The following is an 18869-nucleotide window of genomic DNA, read 5'->3' as shown; positions in this document are numbered from 1 at the left end:
GCACAGCAAAAGAAACTACCATCAGAGTGAACAGGCAACCTACAGAATGGGAGAAAATTTTTGCAATCTACTCATCTGACAAAGGGCTAATATCTAGAACCTATAAAGAACTCAATCAAATTTACAAGAAAAAAAAACCCCATCAAAAAGTGGGCAAAGGATATGAACAGACACTTATCAAAAGAAGACATTTATGTAGCCAACAGACACATGAAAAAATGCTCATCATCACTCGCCATCAGAGAAATGCAAATCAAAACCACAATGAGATACCATCTCACACCAGTTAGAATGGCGATCATTAAAAAGTCAGGAAACAACAGGTGCTGGAGAGGATGTGGAGAAATAGAAACAATTTTACACTGTTGGTGGGACTGTAAACTAGTTCAACCATTGTGGAAGACAGTGTGGCAATTCCTCAAGGATCTAGAACTAGAAATACCATTTGACCCAGCGATCCCATTACTAGGTATATACCCAAAGGATTATAAATCATGCTGCCACAAAGACACATGCACATGTATGTTTATTGCAGCACTATTCACAATAGGAAAGACTCGGAACCAAGCCAAATGTACATCAATGATAGACTGGATTAAGAAAATATGGCACATAAATACCATGGAATACTATGCAGCCATAAAAAAGGATGAGTTCATGTCTTTTGTAGGGACATGGATGCAGCTGGAAACCATCATTCTCAGCAAACTATTGCAAGAATGAAAAAACCAAACACCGCATGTTCTCACTCACAGGTGGGAACTGAACAATAAGAACATTTGGACATAGGAAGGGGAACATCACACACCAGGGCCTGTCGTGGGGTGGGGGTAGAGGGGAGGGATAGCATCAGGAGATATACCTAATGTAAATGACGAGTTAATGGGTGCAGCACACCAACATGGCACATGTATACATATGTAACAAACCTACATGTTGTGCACATGTATCCTGTGAACTTAAAGTATAATAAAAAAATTAAAAAAAATACTCTGTGTAAATATGCTTTTAGAATAAATGTCTGGCACCCAGGAAGCTGAAAAGCAAAAATGATATGACTTTCATTATTATCTTGCTCTTTTGCTACACTTAGGCTTTTCTTTTTCATTTCTTCTCACTTGTAGCTCTAAGAATGGGAGGAAGATTTATTTGGCTAGCGATGGGGTGGTGGCGAAGGAGTTGGATTGGACTTAGCAGAAGCAAGGTGGATCCATTATAGTGAAGCAGAGCTTGCTTGGATGAAGAAGACAAGTATTCTATTAGCTCAGCCCCTCCTAGGCACATTCAATTTTCCCAAGTGCTCCTGGATATTTTAGAAGTCAGCTGAATCATCTCAGAGGTAAAAGCATTGCCTAGCGCTCCCCAGGGAAAATGAAAAAAAGAGGGGAAAAGTGGCTTTAAAGAATCATCCTCTGGTATAAAAATCAAGATGAGAATTCTTAATTCCTACTGAAGAGAATCTGATTTTGCAAACTTCTCTATCATAGAGGAGCAAAGTGCTAAATAAATGTAAAAAAAAGCTCCTAATGGGTTTCATAAACAGAACCATTAAAGGGCAGCATGGCCAAGTGCAGTAATTTTCAATTCTTTTAAAGTCGCAAAAACTACTCTAAAATAGGATCTTGTGCACGATTCTAATGTGTAAAATAGAAAAAGTAGCTGCTCTAATTGCAGTGGGTGAACCACCGAGCAACAGCTCTGAGTACCAGCCCCTGATCTCTGTCAGGGGAACCCAGAGCTCCTTGAGTCATGGTTCAAAATCTACTAATCAAATGGACACAGCACTAAAGTGAACATTACAATAATGTATGATGTTACATCATATATTGATTGTGTAGGTTTAGATACTTCATTAATTTGGGACTTAGTTTCCTCATCTGCAAACTGTGTGTTTAAAATGAAAACATTTGCTGGGCGCAGTGGCTCACATCTGTAATTCCAATACTTTGGGAGGCCAAGGCGGATGAATCACTTGGAGTCAGGAGTTTGAGACCAGCCTGGCCAACATGGTGAAACCCCATCTCTATTAAAAACACAAAAATTAGACAGCCGTGGTGGCAGGCGCCTATAATCCCAGCTACTCAGGAGGCTGAGGCATAAGAATCTCTTGAATCTGGGAGGTGGAGGTTGCAGTGAGCTGATATCGTGCCACTACACTCCAGCCTGGGTGACAGAGCAAGACTCCGTCTCAATAAATAAACAAACACCTACATAAATAAATAAATAAATAAATAAATAAATAAATAAAATGGAAACCTTGGCTTTGCCAGCCCTAACTTTCTATGGATTTATTCTCTAAGAGAAAATATCAAAAGAAAAGACTGCTTCATGTTAAGATGGAGTAACAGGGACTGTCTAAAATAATTTAAAAATGGAAAAAAATCTGTGAAACAACAACTTTTAAAATATTGGAAATCAGACAACCAAAGATAGTGATTCTTGAGAGAAGGAAAACAAAAAAAGTAAGCCCTAAGATTGACCCAGACTAACTCCAGGGAGAATGTTTATAGGCTACAGCACAGGGAAGGAGAGCCCAGACAAAGCTTGACAGTCTCTTCAAGTTGAGGAGACAGAGCTGGAATTCTGGGAGAACCACAACCACTAGAGTCTTCAGGGCAGATAATGGAGATTGGGGAGCCAAACAGAGAACCCCGGGGTCTGCAGAAGGTGCCTCTTGAATATTTGGCTCAGTAGTGATTAGCACCTGTATGAGGAGAAACTGTTTGAGGGCAGGAAAAGAATAATCTTCTAAACTTCTACAAGGGGAGGGACAGTGTCCACCCACCACTCAGAGTGGAAGACTTCATAATGCACAGGTAGAGTAGCCAGAGGTCTCACCTCAGTAGTGGGAAAAAAATTATCCCTACCCTAGTCTTGCTAACAAAGCATAAAAGTAAGAACTGAAAGGATCAAATTGTTTCAAAATAGCAATCTGCGTCTTAGAACAAAGCTCGGGAATATTTATAGATATCCTGTTCCCCCAAAAAACAAAAACCGAGCACTCAACATGCTAACATTCAAGGAACTGAAAGCAACCCAGAAATGATAAATGATATTAGAATTGGATTACGTATGAAATTAGAAAAAGACTCAACATGTCAAGTAGAGACACGAAAAATGTGAAAGGAGATCCAAATCAAATGTCGATAGTATTGCAGATGTAAAACACACTAGATAGTAAAAAAGGCAAATTAAACATTGCAGGAAAAAAAAAATAGTGAGCTTGAACACAAATAAAAAATTCCTAATTTAAAACGTAGAAAAAATGTAACAAAATAAACGAAGTCTCAGGGAGCTGTGGGAAAACTTTCAGCGACTAAGAGAGCTGTGGGAAAACATTTACCTATATTTTCACCAAATATAGGTGATAGTGGAGTTTGCAAGGACAGTAAAAAGGGAAGAGGATGGAAACGTATTTGAAGAAATAATGGCTGAAAATTTTCTAAATGTGATGAAAACCATAAGCCCACACATCTCAGAAGCTTAGCAAACTCCAAGCACAAGAAACATGAAGGAACCTACACAAGGCCCATCATAATCAAATTTCTCAACCAGCGAAAATGATGAAATCTTAAAAACAGCCAATGCGAAAAGATGCGTGACATACAGAGGAACAAACACAAGGATGATAACAGATTTCCTCTCTTAAACAATGCAAGTGAGAATAAAATGGAGCACCATGTTTAAAGTTAGGAAAGAAAAAATTTCAGCATAAAATTCTATACCTAGCAAAAATATTTTTCCAAAACAAAGACAAAATAAAAAGTCTTTTTTAGATATATAAGACCTGAACGAATTCATCATAAACAAGATTGCACTACCAGGAATGTTAAAAGTCTTTTAGGCAGAAGGAAAATGATACCAGAAGAAAATCTGCATTTACAGAAAGGAATAAATAGCACTGGAAAAAACAACTATGAAGGTAAGTAGAAAAGATATTTTCCTGTCCATTTAAATCTCTGGGAAAGACAATTTTTTACAGTCAAAAACAAGAACAATACAGTTGAGCTTATAATGCTTGTAGGAATCAAATGTACGATAAAAGTAGCATAAAAGCAAGGAGGGCAAAAATGGAAGCATATGGTTGTACAATTCTTAAATTATTAAACATTACTAGAAGTTACATTATACTGAATTAAATACATATGCTATGAACTCTAAAGCAATCACTAAATAACACGGAATAATAACTAATAAGCCAAACAAGAGATAAAATGAAATGATAAAATCTTCAAATAATCCAAGAGGAGATAGAAAAAGAGGAGTAAAGAGAAAGAGCAGACGGGAAAAATAGAAAACAAATAACAAAATGGTACATTTAAAGCTAACCATGGCTGGGCACAGTGGCTCACGCCTGTAATCCCAGCACTTTCAGAGGCAGAGGTGGGTGGATCACCTGAGGTCAGGAGTTTGAGACCAGCCTGACCAACATGGCGAAATCCCGTCTCTACTAAAAATACAAAAAGTAGCCAGGCGTGGTGGCACCAGCCTGTAATCCCAGCTACTCAAGAGACTGAGGCAGGAGAATTGCTTGAACCCAGGAGGTGGAAGTTGCAGTGAGCTGAGATTGCACCACTGTACTCCAGCCTGGGTGACAGAGTAAGACTCAGTCTCAGGAAAAAAAAAAAAAAAAAAAAAAAAAAAAAAAAAAAAAAAAAGCTAACCGTGTCAATAACAAATTAAATGAAAAAAGGGTAACCCTTTCCCCTCCCAATAAAGGCAGAGGTTGTATAAAAGGTTGAATAAAAAAGTAAGCCCTGGCCAGGTGTGGTGGCTCACACCTGTAATCCCAGCACTTTGGGAGGCCAAGGCCAGCAGATCATGAGGTCAGCAGATTGAGAACATCCTGGCTAACATGGTGAAACCCCTTCTCTACCAAAAATACAAAAATTAGCTGGGCATGGTGGTGCGTGCCTGTAATCCCAGCTACTCAGGAGGCTGAGGCGGGAGAATCGCTTGAATCCGGGAGGTGGAGGTTGCAGTAAGCTGAGATCGCGTCACTGCACTCCAGCCTGGTGACATGACGAGACGCTGTCTCTAAATAAATAAACAAATAAATAAATAGTAAGCCCTAACTATATGCTGCCTACAATTATCCACTTTAAGTAAAAAGATACAAATATGATTAAAGGATAGAAAAAGGTATAAAACTTTAGTATGCTAAATAATATTAGTACCCTCTCAAAAAAAAAAAGGGTGTCTATATTAGTATCGAAAATGATTTCAAAACAAAGAATATGACCAAGAATAAAGATGACCATTTTATAACAATAAAGAGGGATTTGAAAGAACATAATATTTCTAAATATATACGCACCTAATAAAAGAGCTTCAAAATATATAAAGAAAAAACTGATATAACTTCAGAGAGAAATGGACAAATCCACAATAATTGATAGAACAAGTAGGAAATCAATAAAGATGTAGAATGATTGAATAATATTGACCAACTCAATCTTAGTAAACTTCACAGAACACTATACTCAACCATATTAGAATACTCAACCATATCAGAATACTCATTCTTTTTCAAGTACATGTTGAACAATAACAAGATAAATAATGTTCCAGGTCATTTCAAAAAATTTTTAAATATTCAAGTAATACAATGCATGTTTTCCAACTATAATGTAATTATGTAAATCAATAACAGAAAGGTCACTGGAAAATCCCCAAATGGTTGGAAACTAAATGACACAGTTCTGAAAACACACTTCTGAATAATTCATAGGTCAAAGAAGAAATCAAACAGGAAATTGTATAAAGTGTTTTTACTGATTGAAAATGAAACACAACATATAAAAATTTCTGGGATGCAACTAGAGCAGCATTAGAGATAAAGTGCTAGCACTAAGTGCCTCTGTTAGAAAAGAATACGTGTCTGATAATTATCTTAGTTTTCACCTTAAGAAACCAGACGAAGGATAGCAAATAAAACCCTACATTGGCCGGGTGCGGTGGCTTACACCTGTAATCCCAGAATTTTGGGAGGCCGAGGCAGGTGGATCATCTAGGTCAGGAATTCGAGATCAGTCTGACCAACATGATGAAAACCCGACTCTACTAAAAATACAAAAGTTAGCCAGGCATGGTGGCACATGCCTGTAATCCCAGCTACTTGGGAGGCTTAGGCAGGAGAATTCCTTGAACCCAGGAGGCGGAGGTTGCAGTGAGCCAAAATCACGCCACTGTACTCCAGCCTGGGCAACAAAGAGTGAAACTCCACCTCAAAAACAAAACAAAACAACAACACAACAAAAACAACAACAACAAAAAACCCTACATTAAGCAGAAGAAAGGAAGAAAGAATGATCATGTTGGAAATCAGTGAAATAGAAAACAGAAAAATAGAGAAAATCAATAAAACCAAAAGTGATTATTTCAAAAGATCAATACAATTGATAGAGTTCTAGCTAGAATTTTTGTCTTCTCTTTGATCCTAAGCAAAGAAAGACAAGTTTACCAATATCAGAAATAAAAAAGGTTCCATAGCTATAGATTCTACATACAATAAAAGAATAAAGGATTATTATGAACAGTGTTATGCCAATACGTTTGACAACTTAGGTAAAATAAACTAAATTCTTGAAAGACATAAGCTACCAAATCTCATTTAAAAAGAAATAACCTCAATAGCCCTACATTGCTTAAAGAAATTAGATTTGTAATTTAAAACATTCCACAAACAAAAACGTTATGTTCAGATGGCTTTACTTGTGAATTGTACCAAATATCTACAATATTTAAGGAGAAAAAAATAGCAGTACTATAAATCTTTTCCAGAAAATTGCAGAGGAAGGGACGCTTCCTGACTCATTCACTGAAGCCAGCATGACCTGATACAAAACAAAGACACTGCAAGGAAAGAACACCACACATCAATATCTCTCATGAGCATAGATTCAAAATTCTGAACAACATTTTTGCAAATTGAGTTCAATCATGTATAAAAAGAGTAACATATCATGGTCAAGTAGGTTTTTCCCAACAATAGTGAGTTGGTTTAACATTCGGGCACCGATCAATATGCTCATGATAATAACAAACCAAAAAAGAAAAAATAATAAGATAATCTCAATAGATACAGAAAAAGCATTTGAGAAAATCTAGTATATATATTCTTGATTTCTAGAATTCTCATCAAAGTAGTAATAGAAGGGAACTTTCCAACATGATAGAGGTCACCTAAAAAAACTGAAAGCTAACATAAACCTTAATGGTGAAAGACTGAATGCACTCCCCCAAGATAAGGAATAAGATGAGGGTATTTGTTCTTATCACTTCTTCTCAATATTGTGTAGGTCAGCTATCACTACGCAAAATGCTTGGGACTAAAAGTGTTTCAAATTTTCAGATTTCAGCATATTTGCATATACAGAATATCTTGGGTGTGGGACATGAGTCTAAACACAAAATTCATTTATGTTTTGTATGTACCTTATATACACATAGCCTGAAGGTAACTTGATATAATATTTTATTTTATTTTATTTTTTTTTATTTTTTTTTGAGATGGAGTCTCACTCTGTTGCCCAGGCTGGAGTACAGTGGCCGGATCTCAGCTCACTGCAAGCTCCGCCTCCCGGGTTTACACCATTCTCCTGCCTCAGCCTCCCGAGCAGCTGGGACTACAGGCACCCGCCACCTCGCCCGGCTAGTTTTTTTGTATTTTTTAGTAGAGACGGGGTTTCACCGTGTTAGCCAGGATGGTCTCGATCTCCTGACCTCGTGATCCGCCCGTCTCGGCCTCCCAAAGTGCTGGGATTACAGGTTTGAGCCACCGCGCCCGGCCGATATAATATTTTAAATAATACTGTATGTGAAACAAAGTTTCACTGTGTTTTGACTGCAGTTAGTCATGTGACATCAAGTGTGGAATCTTCCCCTTGTGGCATCATACTGGCACTCAAAGAAATTCAGATTTTGGAGAATTTTGGATGTCAGATTTTAGATTAGGGATGTTCAACCTGCATAGAAGTTTCCAGCCAGTGCAATCTGGCAAGAAAAATAATTAAAAGGCAGTCAGGTTTAAAAGGAAAAGAAAACTGTTTATTCACAGATGACATGATTGTTTATGTGACATGCTGAGAAACTACAATGTGTTTTGTATAGCTCAAAATCACAAAATGAAACGTGATTTTACATTTTGTATTGTTGTAAATAATAAAAATAATAGCAACAGTAACAGTAAAACAAAGAAGATTCTGCAACAGGGACTCTATTGACCCATAAAACCTAAAATATTTATTACATTGCCTTTTAGAGAAAAGGTTTGTTGATTTCTGGTCTATGTAGAAAGTTTGATGGAATCTAAAAACCTACTAGAATAAGTGAGTTCAGCAAGATTGGAAGATACGAGATTAACATACATACTCTATTTCTACATCATACCAATAAACAATCAGAAATTGACATTTTAATAATACCATTTACAGTAACATCAAAATGTTAAACATATATGGATAAATCTGACAAAGATTTGAATAACCTGTACACTCTAAACTATAAAATGTTACTGAAAGGTAAGACTTGAATTAACAAGAGTATCCCTTGTTCGTGATTGGGGAAAGTTAATATTGTCAAGACATTGATATTCCCCCCAAAATACATAAATTCAACAGCATTCCAATCAAAATCCCAGAAAGCATTTCCTGTATAACTTGGCAAACTGATTTTAAAATTCCTGTGGAAATGTAAAGGCACTAGAGTAACCCAAACAACTTTGAATAAAGAATTAGGTAGGAAGACTTATCCTACCTAATTTTACTTTTGTAAAGCCACAGTAATTAAAACTGTGTGGTACTGGCATAAATATAGACAAATATAACAATGGAACAAAACGTATATCGAATTGATTTTTATTTTTGTTAATTAATTAATTTATTTAATTTTTTTTGAGACAGGACCTGACTCTGTTGCCCAGGCTGGAATGCAGTGGTGTGATCATAGCTTACCACAGCCTCAACTTCCCAGGCTCAAGTGATCCCCCACCTCAGCCTTCCTGGTAGCTTGGACTACTGGTGCACAACACCATGCATGGCTAATATTTTGTGTGTGGAGGTCAGGGGGATGGGGTCTTACTATGTTGCCCAGGCTGGTCTCAAACTCCTAAGGCTAATCAATCCTCCTGCCTTGGCTTCCCAAAGTACTGGGATTACAGGCATCAGCCACTGTGCCTGGCTCAGTTGTTTTTGTTAATTGCAAAAGAAATTCAGTGAGAAAAGGGCAAACAGTTTTTTCAATAAATGCTGCTAATACGCCCTCCAAATGAACTTTGATTCATAATTAGCATCACAAGAAAGTTTACTTAAATGGGTCACAGACTAAAAGTGAAAACCAAAATTATAAAATTTCAGAAGAAAGCATGAAATCCTTGTGACCATGTGTTAGGCAAATATTTCTTGGATATGCAACCAAAAACACAATTCATTAAAAAAAAAAATGGACTTCATCAACCTTAAAAACTTCTGCTCTTCAAAAGACACAGTTAAGAGAATGAAAGACTAGCTACTGACTGGGAGAAAATATATGCAAATTACACATCTGGTAAGCAACCGGAATGCATACAGAACTCTCAAAACTCAATAATAAGAAAACAAACAACCCAATCAAAAAGTGGTCAAAAAATGTGAACACTTTGCCCAAGGAGTTATACAGCTGATATACAAGCACGTAAGAAGATGTCCACATCATTAATTATTAGGAAAATTGAAATTGAAATCATAAGATACCATGACATACCTATTAGAACATCTAAAATCAAAAAGACTGGCCATACCAAGTGTTGGCAGGGATGCTTTCCTATACAGCTGGTGGGAATGCAAAAATGGCACGCTTTGGAAAACGGTCTGGCAATTCTTTAAAAAGTTAAAGGTACACATACTGTATGATCCAGCCATTCACTCCTGGGTATTTACCTAAGAGAAGAGGAAGCAAATGTCCACCCAATGACTTGTACATGAATGTTTGTAGCAGCTTTATTTGTAACAACCCAAATTGGAAATAAATATTCATTAACAAATGAAAGGCGATTGGGCACAGTGGCTTACTCCTGTAATCCCAGCATTTTGGGAGGACGAGGCGGGCAGATCGCTTGAGGTCAAAAGTTCGAGACCAGTCTGGCCAACATGGCAAAACCCAGTCTCTACCAAAAATATAAAAATTAGCCCGGTGTGGTGGTGCACGCCTGAAACCCCAGCTACTCGGGAGGCTGAGGCACGAGAATTGCTTGAGCCAAGAAGGTAGAGGTTGCAGTGAGTCCAGATCGCGCCACTGCACTCCAGCCTGGGCCACAGAGAGAGATTCTGTCACAAAACAAAACTAAACAAAACAAAAAAGAAAGGATAACCAAATTATGATAATTTCATACAACGGACTACCACTCAGCGATAAAAGAGTTGATTGATCCACGTAAGAACGTGAATGAATGTGAAAATAAGTAAGCTGAGTGAAGGAAACCAAACAAAAAACCAAGTACTTACAGTAGGAACCCATTTTTCTTAAGTTCTAGAAAATGAAAACTTATCTATATTGACAGAAAGCAGACCAGTGATTGGCCCAGGCAGAGTGGAGCAGGAGACAGGGATTATGAAAGGGTACTGGGAAATTTTGGGTGATCATCATTTTGGTTTGGTAATAGTTTCATGTGTATGTGTGGGTATATGCACATATATGTCAAAATCCATCAAACTGTACCTTAAATATGTGCATGTGTATGTCAATTATTCCTTAAAGCTGTCAAGATTTCTTAAAATTAAAAAAAAAATGAAATAAGAAAAGCATTTGATGTACGTATGATATTAAAGTTAAACATGATGAACTAAACTGTAACTTACTGGACCCCTTCAGTAATCATGAACTTCTTTCTCACTTTACAGGAGAAATGCAAATAAAAAGAAAAAAGCCAATCAGAAACAAGTCTGTTTATTACTCTGTATGTAGTATATATTCATCGATACCAATTGATTAGGATCAGTAAAAGATTTCATCTAGTTATTAAGTTATTTAATAGCATATCACCTAGTAAACTCTTCTCGGCACTCCAAGGAAAGTCTGGAATGGGAGAAAAGCACTCAAAACTACAGCGACATTAAGAGTTTTAATTAACAGAAAATATATTTAGATAAAAAATTAAGTATACGGGCACTTGATGAGTGTTTCTAGGTGATCTTAGTATCTAAAATCCGTTTACTTGACTCGCAAACATTAGCGGTATTATTTTTTTTTTTCCTGTGCTAGGCTTCAAAAATGATGGGTGTGTTTGCATCTGGGATCATCTTTCTGGCCCTCTGGAACGCCAGTACATGTACTGAGCCTAGGAGGCAGCGAGCCTGTTGGCTGTACCAATTCAGCAGTTCCAGTTGAACTGCTCTCCACTCACTCTGCCAATGCTGGACATACTTCTGATTGTATTTGTCTGCAATCTCTTCAATTTCCTGTCTTTCAGAAAGTTATAAGCCATGATGTAGTTTTCACTTGCCTGGTATAGACATTTGCAAAAACAAATCCAATGTCACCATGGGGAAAGAAGCTTGACGCCTTTAATAGGTGCTCATCAGTTTTCTACTTGATCACTTTTTCTGTCCTAGGAAAGGGCTTGCCTTGATGAATTTTTTCCTGCAATTTATTCTTCCCCATTACTTTCCTATGCTACAGTTTTGTTATAATTAGCAAATAACTCGGGTACCTCTTAGACTTCTCATATTTTCCACATAGTTTCCAACAAATTTGCATCCATATTCACAAGGTTTTGTAATGGTACAAATCCCTGGGCTGATACATTTGAAAAGGAGGTCTGTGCAAAATCATAAAGAGAATAGGATTGAATACTCCTATCATACTGTATTAGAGGGAATTGATTAACACATTTAGAAGAGATTTTTACCTCTTCTAAAACACAAGCTGATTTTTCAACATAATTGGATCAGAAAATCCTTGTTGACCTCTTAGCAGTATTTAAATACAAACTCTTCTGAAACTTGCTCTTCCTTTGGCTTCTAGAACTCCTGGTTAACCTCCTAACTTCTCCAGTCTAGTCTGACAGCACTTCTTCCTAGTTTATATGCCCCGAAAGTGAAAATGTAGATATTTCCCAGGCTTCTCTAAACTCTCTGCCAAAAACATCTCCTCCACTCTCATTAATGGTTTAATAACCCCTGTTGATAATTTCCAAATCTCTCCACTCTCCCCTCTGGAATTGCACGGTCCGGCAAGGAAACCACTAGCCACTGGTGTGCTCTTAAAAAGTGGCTAGTGCGGCCGGGCGCGGTGGCTCACGCCTATAATCCCAGCACTTTAGGAAGCCGAGGCGGGCGGATTACGAGGTCAGGAGACCGAGACCATCCTGGCTAACACAGTGAAACCCCGTCTCTACTAAAGAATACAAAAAATTAGCCAGGCGTAGTGGCGAGCGCCTATAGTCCCAGCTACTCGGGAGGCTGAGACAGGAGAATGGGGTGAACCCAGGAGGCGGAGGTTGCGGTGAGCCGAGATTGCGCCACTGCACTCCAGCCTGGGGCAGAGCAAGACTCCGTCTCAAAAAAAAAAAAAAAAAAAATGTGGCTAGTGCAAGCTGAGATATACTGGAAAACACACAAGACATTTTGAAGACTTGGGTACAAAGGCCGAGGTGGGTGGATCACCTGAGGTCAGGAGTTCGAGACCGGCCTGGCCAACATGGTGAAACCCTGTTTCTACTAAAAATACAAAAATTAGTCGGGCATCGTGGCGGGTGCCTGTAATCCCAGCTACTCAGGAGGCTGAGGCAGGAGAATCGCTCAAACCCAGGAGGCGGGGGTTGCAGTGAGCCGAAATTGAGCCATTGCACTCCAGCCTAGGCGACAAGACTGAAACTCCATCTCAAAAATAAATAAATAATAATAATATAAAATATCTTAAGTAATTTTTATATTGATTATATGTTGAAATAACAATATTTTGGATATACACAGTTTATCCTTGAACAACAAAAGTTTAAACTGCACGAGTCCACTTATATGTGGATTTTCTTCAGCCTCTGCCACTCCTGAGACAGTGAGACCAACCCCTCTTCTTCCTCCTCCTCTTCAGCCTACTCTACGTGAAGATGACAAGGATGAAGACCTTTATGATGATCTACTTCCACTTAATAAACAGTAAATAGATTTTCTCTTCCTTATGATTCCCTTAACACTTTTCTTCCTCTAGCTAATTTTATTGTACTAATACATAATACATATAATATACGAAATACGTATTAATCATCTGTTGATGTTTTTGATCAACAGTAGGCTATTAGCAGTTAAGTTCTGGGACAGTCAAAAGTTATATGTGGATTTTGACAGTGTAGTGGGTCATCACCCCTAACTCCTGCATTGTTCAAGGGTCAAGTGTATTGGGTTAAATATATTACTAAAATTAATTTCACCTTTTCCTTTTATCTTTTCTTAAAGTGTGACTGCTAGAAAATTTAATATTACATACGTGGCACATGTGACATTTCTGCCAGGCAGCGCTGCTCTGCACCTAAAATTCAAACTGACGATTCAAACTGAACACATTAGAAACTGACTCATCATATTCCAGACCCTGCTCCGTCACGGTCAGGGCAGAATAAGCCTCAGCCTTCAGGAGACAGACACACCGCATTACATCGGCCACTGCTGTTGAGGAAATTGTCTAACAAAGCAGCTAATCCTAGGATCAATTACTTATGAATAGGTGACAGGGTGACTCTGGTCATTGTCAAAGAGCCTGTCAACATTCAGTCGTTGGCAGCTGCAGCAGGAATGTTTGTACAACTGGAAAATAACACGACAAGCATTTGACAAGAAGCGGGCAGCAGGAGTTAGGAACAAAGACAGCCAGGGTTTTGCCAAAATACTGGATAAAATTTACCTGCATTCAAAGTCAGAAATGTTAGCAGTCACACATGTAATTGTGACACATTCTTTGCAGGTAATTGAACCACCCGATGTGCCAAAATATTTTGCTCATGAACTCTTCCTCTTCCTCTTCGTCTAGACTGAAATCTGGAATCATTTTTTTACTAGGCTTTCCTTTATTCCCATATCCAAGCAACTATCAAATTATGATTCTACCAACACCCAGTATGCCACACCTACATTTTTTCCTCCTTAAAGAAAACCAGAGAAAGGAAACACAGGTTGTTATGCTTCCCCCATGACCCCACAAGTTCTGGGGCTCAGAACAGAGTAGGAAAAAGAGGTTGAGAGAGACAATCTCCAGGTTGCAATATTTTTGCTGGTAACACAGCATGGAAAAGGCCTGCCTCTATGTTATTGCAGAGTAATTTACAAAAATAGTACCCCATTCTTTACAGTTTTCCTCCAGTAGAAACAACAGGTTGTTGGAAATGCAAACAGACTAAAGAGAAAGGCCCCCAAGAAACCCAAGGATAATCTGGGAAAGGCTCTAGAACACAACAGACACCATTTTCCTTATTTGCTTTTTTCTTTTCTGTCCTTCACTTTAAATCTTTCTTATTGCCTTACTTTTCTAATTCTACAGTTTCTCTTTACAGAAACTTTCCTAACTGTGTGGGTGGGCAAACACAGTTTGATCACTTTACAAGGTAGGATAATATTCATAAATGATTTTGGATTATCTATTGGCTTGCATCTGAAGAAATCATTGTGAGTTGCATATACACCAGGCATTTATGTCAACTGAACCATTACATGTACACCTCAATACTTTTTTTTTTTTTTTTTTTGAGACAGAGTCTCGCTCTATCACCCAGGCTGGAATACAGTGGCAGTGGTGCACTCAGCTTACTGCAATCTCCACCTCCCAGGTTCAAGCAATTCTCCTGCCTCAGTCTCCCGAGTAGCTGGGACTACAGGTGTGTGTCAATACATTTTAAAACTTTTTGAGCTTAAACTAACTGGCAGTTGTCTAAGCATATGCTATATGTCAGACATTTCTACCTGGCTACTTAAATAGTTTTCTTTTTTTTTTTTTTTTTTAAGACTGCATACTTAGGTTGTGCAAGTCCCTGTTCAATAAAAGTATGTATACTTTTAAATTAGAAATATCTTCCTTTTTGAAATGAGAACACAGTCATATTGAGACAATGGCCTTTTAGCATTCTTGAACAACTCGAAGTTAATGTTCCAATATGGTTTTATAATCTACTTTTAAAATTGTTACTTAGTTTAAAAGATGGGTTTTTTTTTTGCCAGATTTTGCTTGAAGAAACTAATCTGGCCTAATTTACATGCCGTAAAACAGATTTATAATGGAAAGGTTGACACATTCAAACATAAATTGAGTTGAATTTCAGAAAAATTAACATCATATTATCCCACTGGAATAGATTTCAAGAATTAATTAAAATAATTGCCTCAAAAATTACCAATTGGTATGTTAAGAGTACGATTCCTCCTAAGATGTTTCATATCTGGCATATCTAGATTTGACTAGATATGACTATAACTGGAGTTTTTAACTCTTAGCTAAAACAACAAGTCCACTTTGGGCATCTATTTTAAGATGTAAATGCATCTGGTTGTCATAGGCTCCAAATGAAGGTAATAAACAGTAAAATGATATTGTACAAGGAAACAGGCTATAGAAAAGAACTAATATTTTAAATCAAATTTTCCTAATACATGTAAGCTGTTCATGTACTCTAAATATTTTTATATTTATTGCCAGCATAATATTCTAGGTAGTTTGCAATGTGTAGATAAGTTAGAGTCTCTTTACAGAAACTTTCCTAATTGTCTACTGATGAACAGATTTAAACAAACGAACATGTCTTTGAATCTATCCATTGTCGTTATGGTTTAGACTGACAAGCTCCACCTATTTATTGTTTCAGCCAGTTCCTTTGGTGTTTAGTTGGTGCCTATGGTTGTCTCTATCCTTTATTATTTATGTGTTAAGTAAACACTATAGCCAATAGAATTGTGAATACTACTGTTTGTTCATATGCTGTACATTTTCTTTCATCAATATCAAATTACGGAATGATTATTTTACTAAGGACATTTCTATGCTTTAATTTAGAAAAATTCTATCTCCATACAACTTTTCTGCAGCATAAATCATCATAACACACTGGCTGGGCATTGTGGCTCACTCCTGTAATACCAGCACTTTGGGAGGCCAAAGCGGGAGGATCACTTGAGGCCAGCAGTTCAAGATCAGCCAGGGCTGTATGGCAAGACCCTGTCTGTATACAAAATTAAAAGAATTAGCCAGGTATGGTGGCATGCACCTGTAGTCCTTGCTACTTGGGAGGGTGAGGCAGGAGGATCACTTGAGCCCAGGAGTTCAAGGCTGCAGTGAACTATGATTGCACCACTATACTCCAGCCTGGGCAACCCAGTGAGACCTTGTTTAAAAAGGAAAAAAAAAAAAAATCTTGGTAACACATGGCTTAAGTGCAGCCATGATGCAGCAGGCAGGCACTTTTGTGTCCCTGAATACCTCCTTTAGAGAAATCTTAATGGTGCCTAAGTTTCTTTCCAGCCTACATTTACCACCAAACTTGGACTAAACCACAAAGTCATTCAACTGTACCTTTACTGCACCATTCTCATGCATGGTGATGCAGTTATCAGCATCTTCGGAGAGTTGGTACAAGGCCTGAGCGGTCGCCCGATGCACGTTGGTGTCATTCGATTTCAAGTAACGCACTAGTGGAGCCACTGCTTTGTGCTCACCGAAGGCCACTCTATTCCTGCCCCACATACAGCAACGTGAAATAGCTTCTGCTAGATGATGTCTCAATTTATTGTTATTCTGTGCAAAGGAAAATGAATTGGGATCTGTGCATTGTAATGACCCTGCAAGATCATGTCAATAAGCACTTTATGTTTATTAACCATTAAGACACCAATGAGTGTAGAGAGAAGGGCCAGCTGGCTGACTACCTAGGTGATGTCTTGAAGGAACTAGTCTTTTTTAGATGGAGTCTCACTCTGTTGCCCAGGCTGAAGTGCTGTGGTGCAATCACAGCTCACTGCAACCCGCCTCCTGGGTTCAAGCGATTCTCATGCCTCAGCCTCCCAAGTAGCTGGGATTACAAGTGTCCACCACCACGTCCAGCTAATTTTTGTATTTTTAGTAGAGAAGGGGTTTCACCATGTTGGCCAGGCTGGTCTTGAACACCTGGCCTCAAGTGATCTGCTCGCCTTGGCCTCCAAAACTGCTGAGATTACAGGCGTGAGCCACTGCACCCAGCTGAAGGAACTAGACTTTTGGTAGGGTCACCCATGGACCAACGTTCAATCTTGAGTTGTCTTCTTATGAACTGAATGTAGTCAGTGCACTCAAAGGTGACCAAGCATCTGACATCAGTCATTAGCTCAAGGCTAGATTTTCTTTAGAGTAAGTCTACTACACAACACAAAATTACAGATTAGCAAGTTGTTTTGTAATCCAAATATTTAAAGAATATTGGATATTCTTAAAGGGATTCTGCACTTAACTGGGATAAGTGGACTGACTCGATTTCTCCACCCTAGGAATACATCAGTATCAGTAATACACCTTGGTTCCCTTGGCTCCTAAGAGGGAGAAGAGAGCGCAGCAAATCTGAAGACACATTTTGGGTCTTCCATTTTTCTTTCTGTATTTTTTGATGCAGCCTATATCCTTCTTTGTATATGCAATTGCCTTGTATGGGCATACTATAACTGAATCGGATGGTTTCGTGTTTATTAAGAGTACTGTTCTCTTGATTCAGGCAACAACTTGGCGTCCTTAACTGAATCTGACAGATACTCTTAGGAACTCGAAGGCTTCTAGACCAACCATCCTTCCAGGGTTTGAATGTCTGCTCTATGACTTTTCTGCCAAGTATAGTGCAAGCTATGCTCAAATACCTCTGGTCATGGTGAAGTCATTGTCTCTCAAGGCCGCTTATTCTGTCTGGCCCAGCTCTGGATAAACAATGCAATCATTGCCAAAGTCTTCCAGCTCAAGAATGCCATCGACTGAAGCTTGTTAAGCTGGGGGAGGCACATTTGACTTCTAACGTTGGCATGAACAACCATCAAGAATCATAACCATGATGGTGGTGGTGAAGATGATAGTTAACACTTACATAGTAGCGCTTGTATTTGCCACTTTACTTGCCAGTGGCAAATAAAAAACAGCTTCTATTTTACAAGGATCTTGCAATATTAACATTTTATAGTTTAAAATACACTTTCACATATGTTAGTCTCAGAGAAACTAAATGAGTTGACCAAATCTCATACCTCATTAGCAATGGGTATTAAACTTGAATCCAGGTTTCTGGACTGAAAACTCATTGTTTTCATCACTACACCATGATATCTCAGGACAACATGCATGTAAAACAAAAAGATACGTTACTTACTGTATTTGCCAGCTTGGACAACAAAGGAACAACTCCATGATCTGTAATAACAGCTAAATTTTCTTGATCTTTTGCTATGTTGGTAATGGCAGCACATACACTTGCCAAAACTTCTTTGTTATCTGATTTCAGTAAATTGACAATAAGTTCCAAACCACCAACAAAGGAACGAACCATTTCCCCAGCATCCTAGACAAAATAAAATAAAGGTAGTATCAAAACTAAGCCTACATTTAAGCATTTTTTAAGGGGCAAAAAGTAACAATACAGCTGTGAGGCACATCTTTGGCATGAAAGACTACTTCAGCTTAATTTATTTCTTTTTTTTTTTTTTTTTTTTTTTTGAGACGGAGTCTCGCTCTGTCGCCCAGGCTGGAGTGCAGTGGCCGGATCTCAGCTCACTGCAAGCTCCGCCTCCCGGGTTCACGCCATTCTCCTGCCTCAGCCTCCCGAGTAGCTGGGACTACAGGCGTCCGCCACCTCGCCCAGCTAGTTTTTTGTATTTTAGTAGAGATGGGGTTTCACCGTGTTAGCC

At 38.3% G+C, this 18869-nt stretch overlaps 1 protein-coding gene across 1 annotated transcript in view; it reads right to left on the bottom strand.

The window, feature by feature from the left end:
* Positions 1–18521, bottom strand: part of LOC108515843 (armadillo repeat-containing protein 4-like) — a 57514-nt gene extending 38993 nt beyond the window's left edge. Inside the window, exons 1-2 of the mRNA XM_017853010.1 lie at positions 18335–18521; positions 16528–16749 (exon numbers count right to left, since the gene is read on the bottom strand). Of these exons, the coding sequence (XP_017708499.1) occupies positions 16528–16749; positions 18335–18511 (399 nt within the window). The 5' untranslated portion in view covers positions 18512–18521. The remainder of the gene's footprint in view (positions 1–16527; positions 16750–18334) is intronic.
* Positions 18522–18869: the final 348 nt, after the last annotated feature.

Source organism: Rhinopithecus bieti, unplaced genomic scaffold (assembly GCF_001698545.2).
Source record: "Rhinopithecus bieti isolate Rb0 unplaced genomic scaffold, ASM169854v2 scaffold_35615, whole genome shotgun sequence".
NCBI lineage: Eukaryota > Metazoa > Chordata > Mammalia > Primates > Cercopithecidae > Rhinopithecus > Rhinopithecus bieti.
This window is presented reverse-complemented; position numbering and strand designations above follow the sequence as displayed.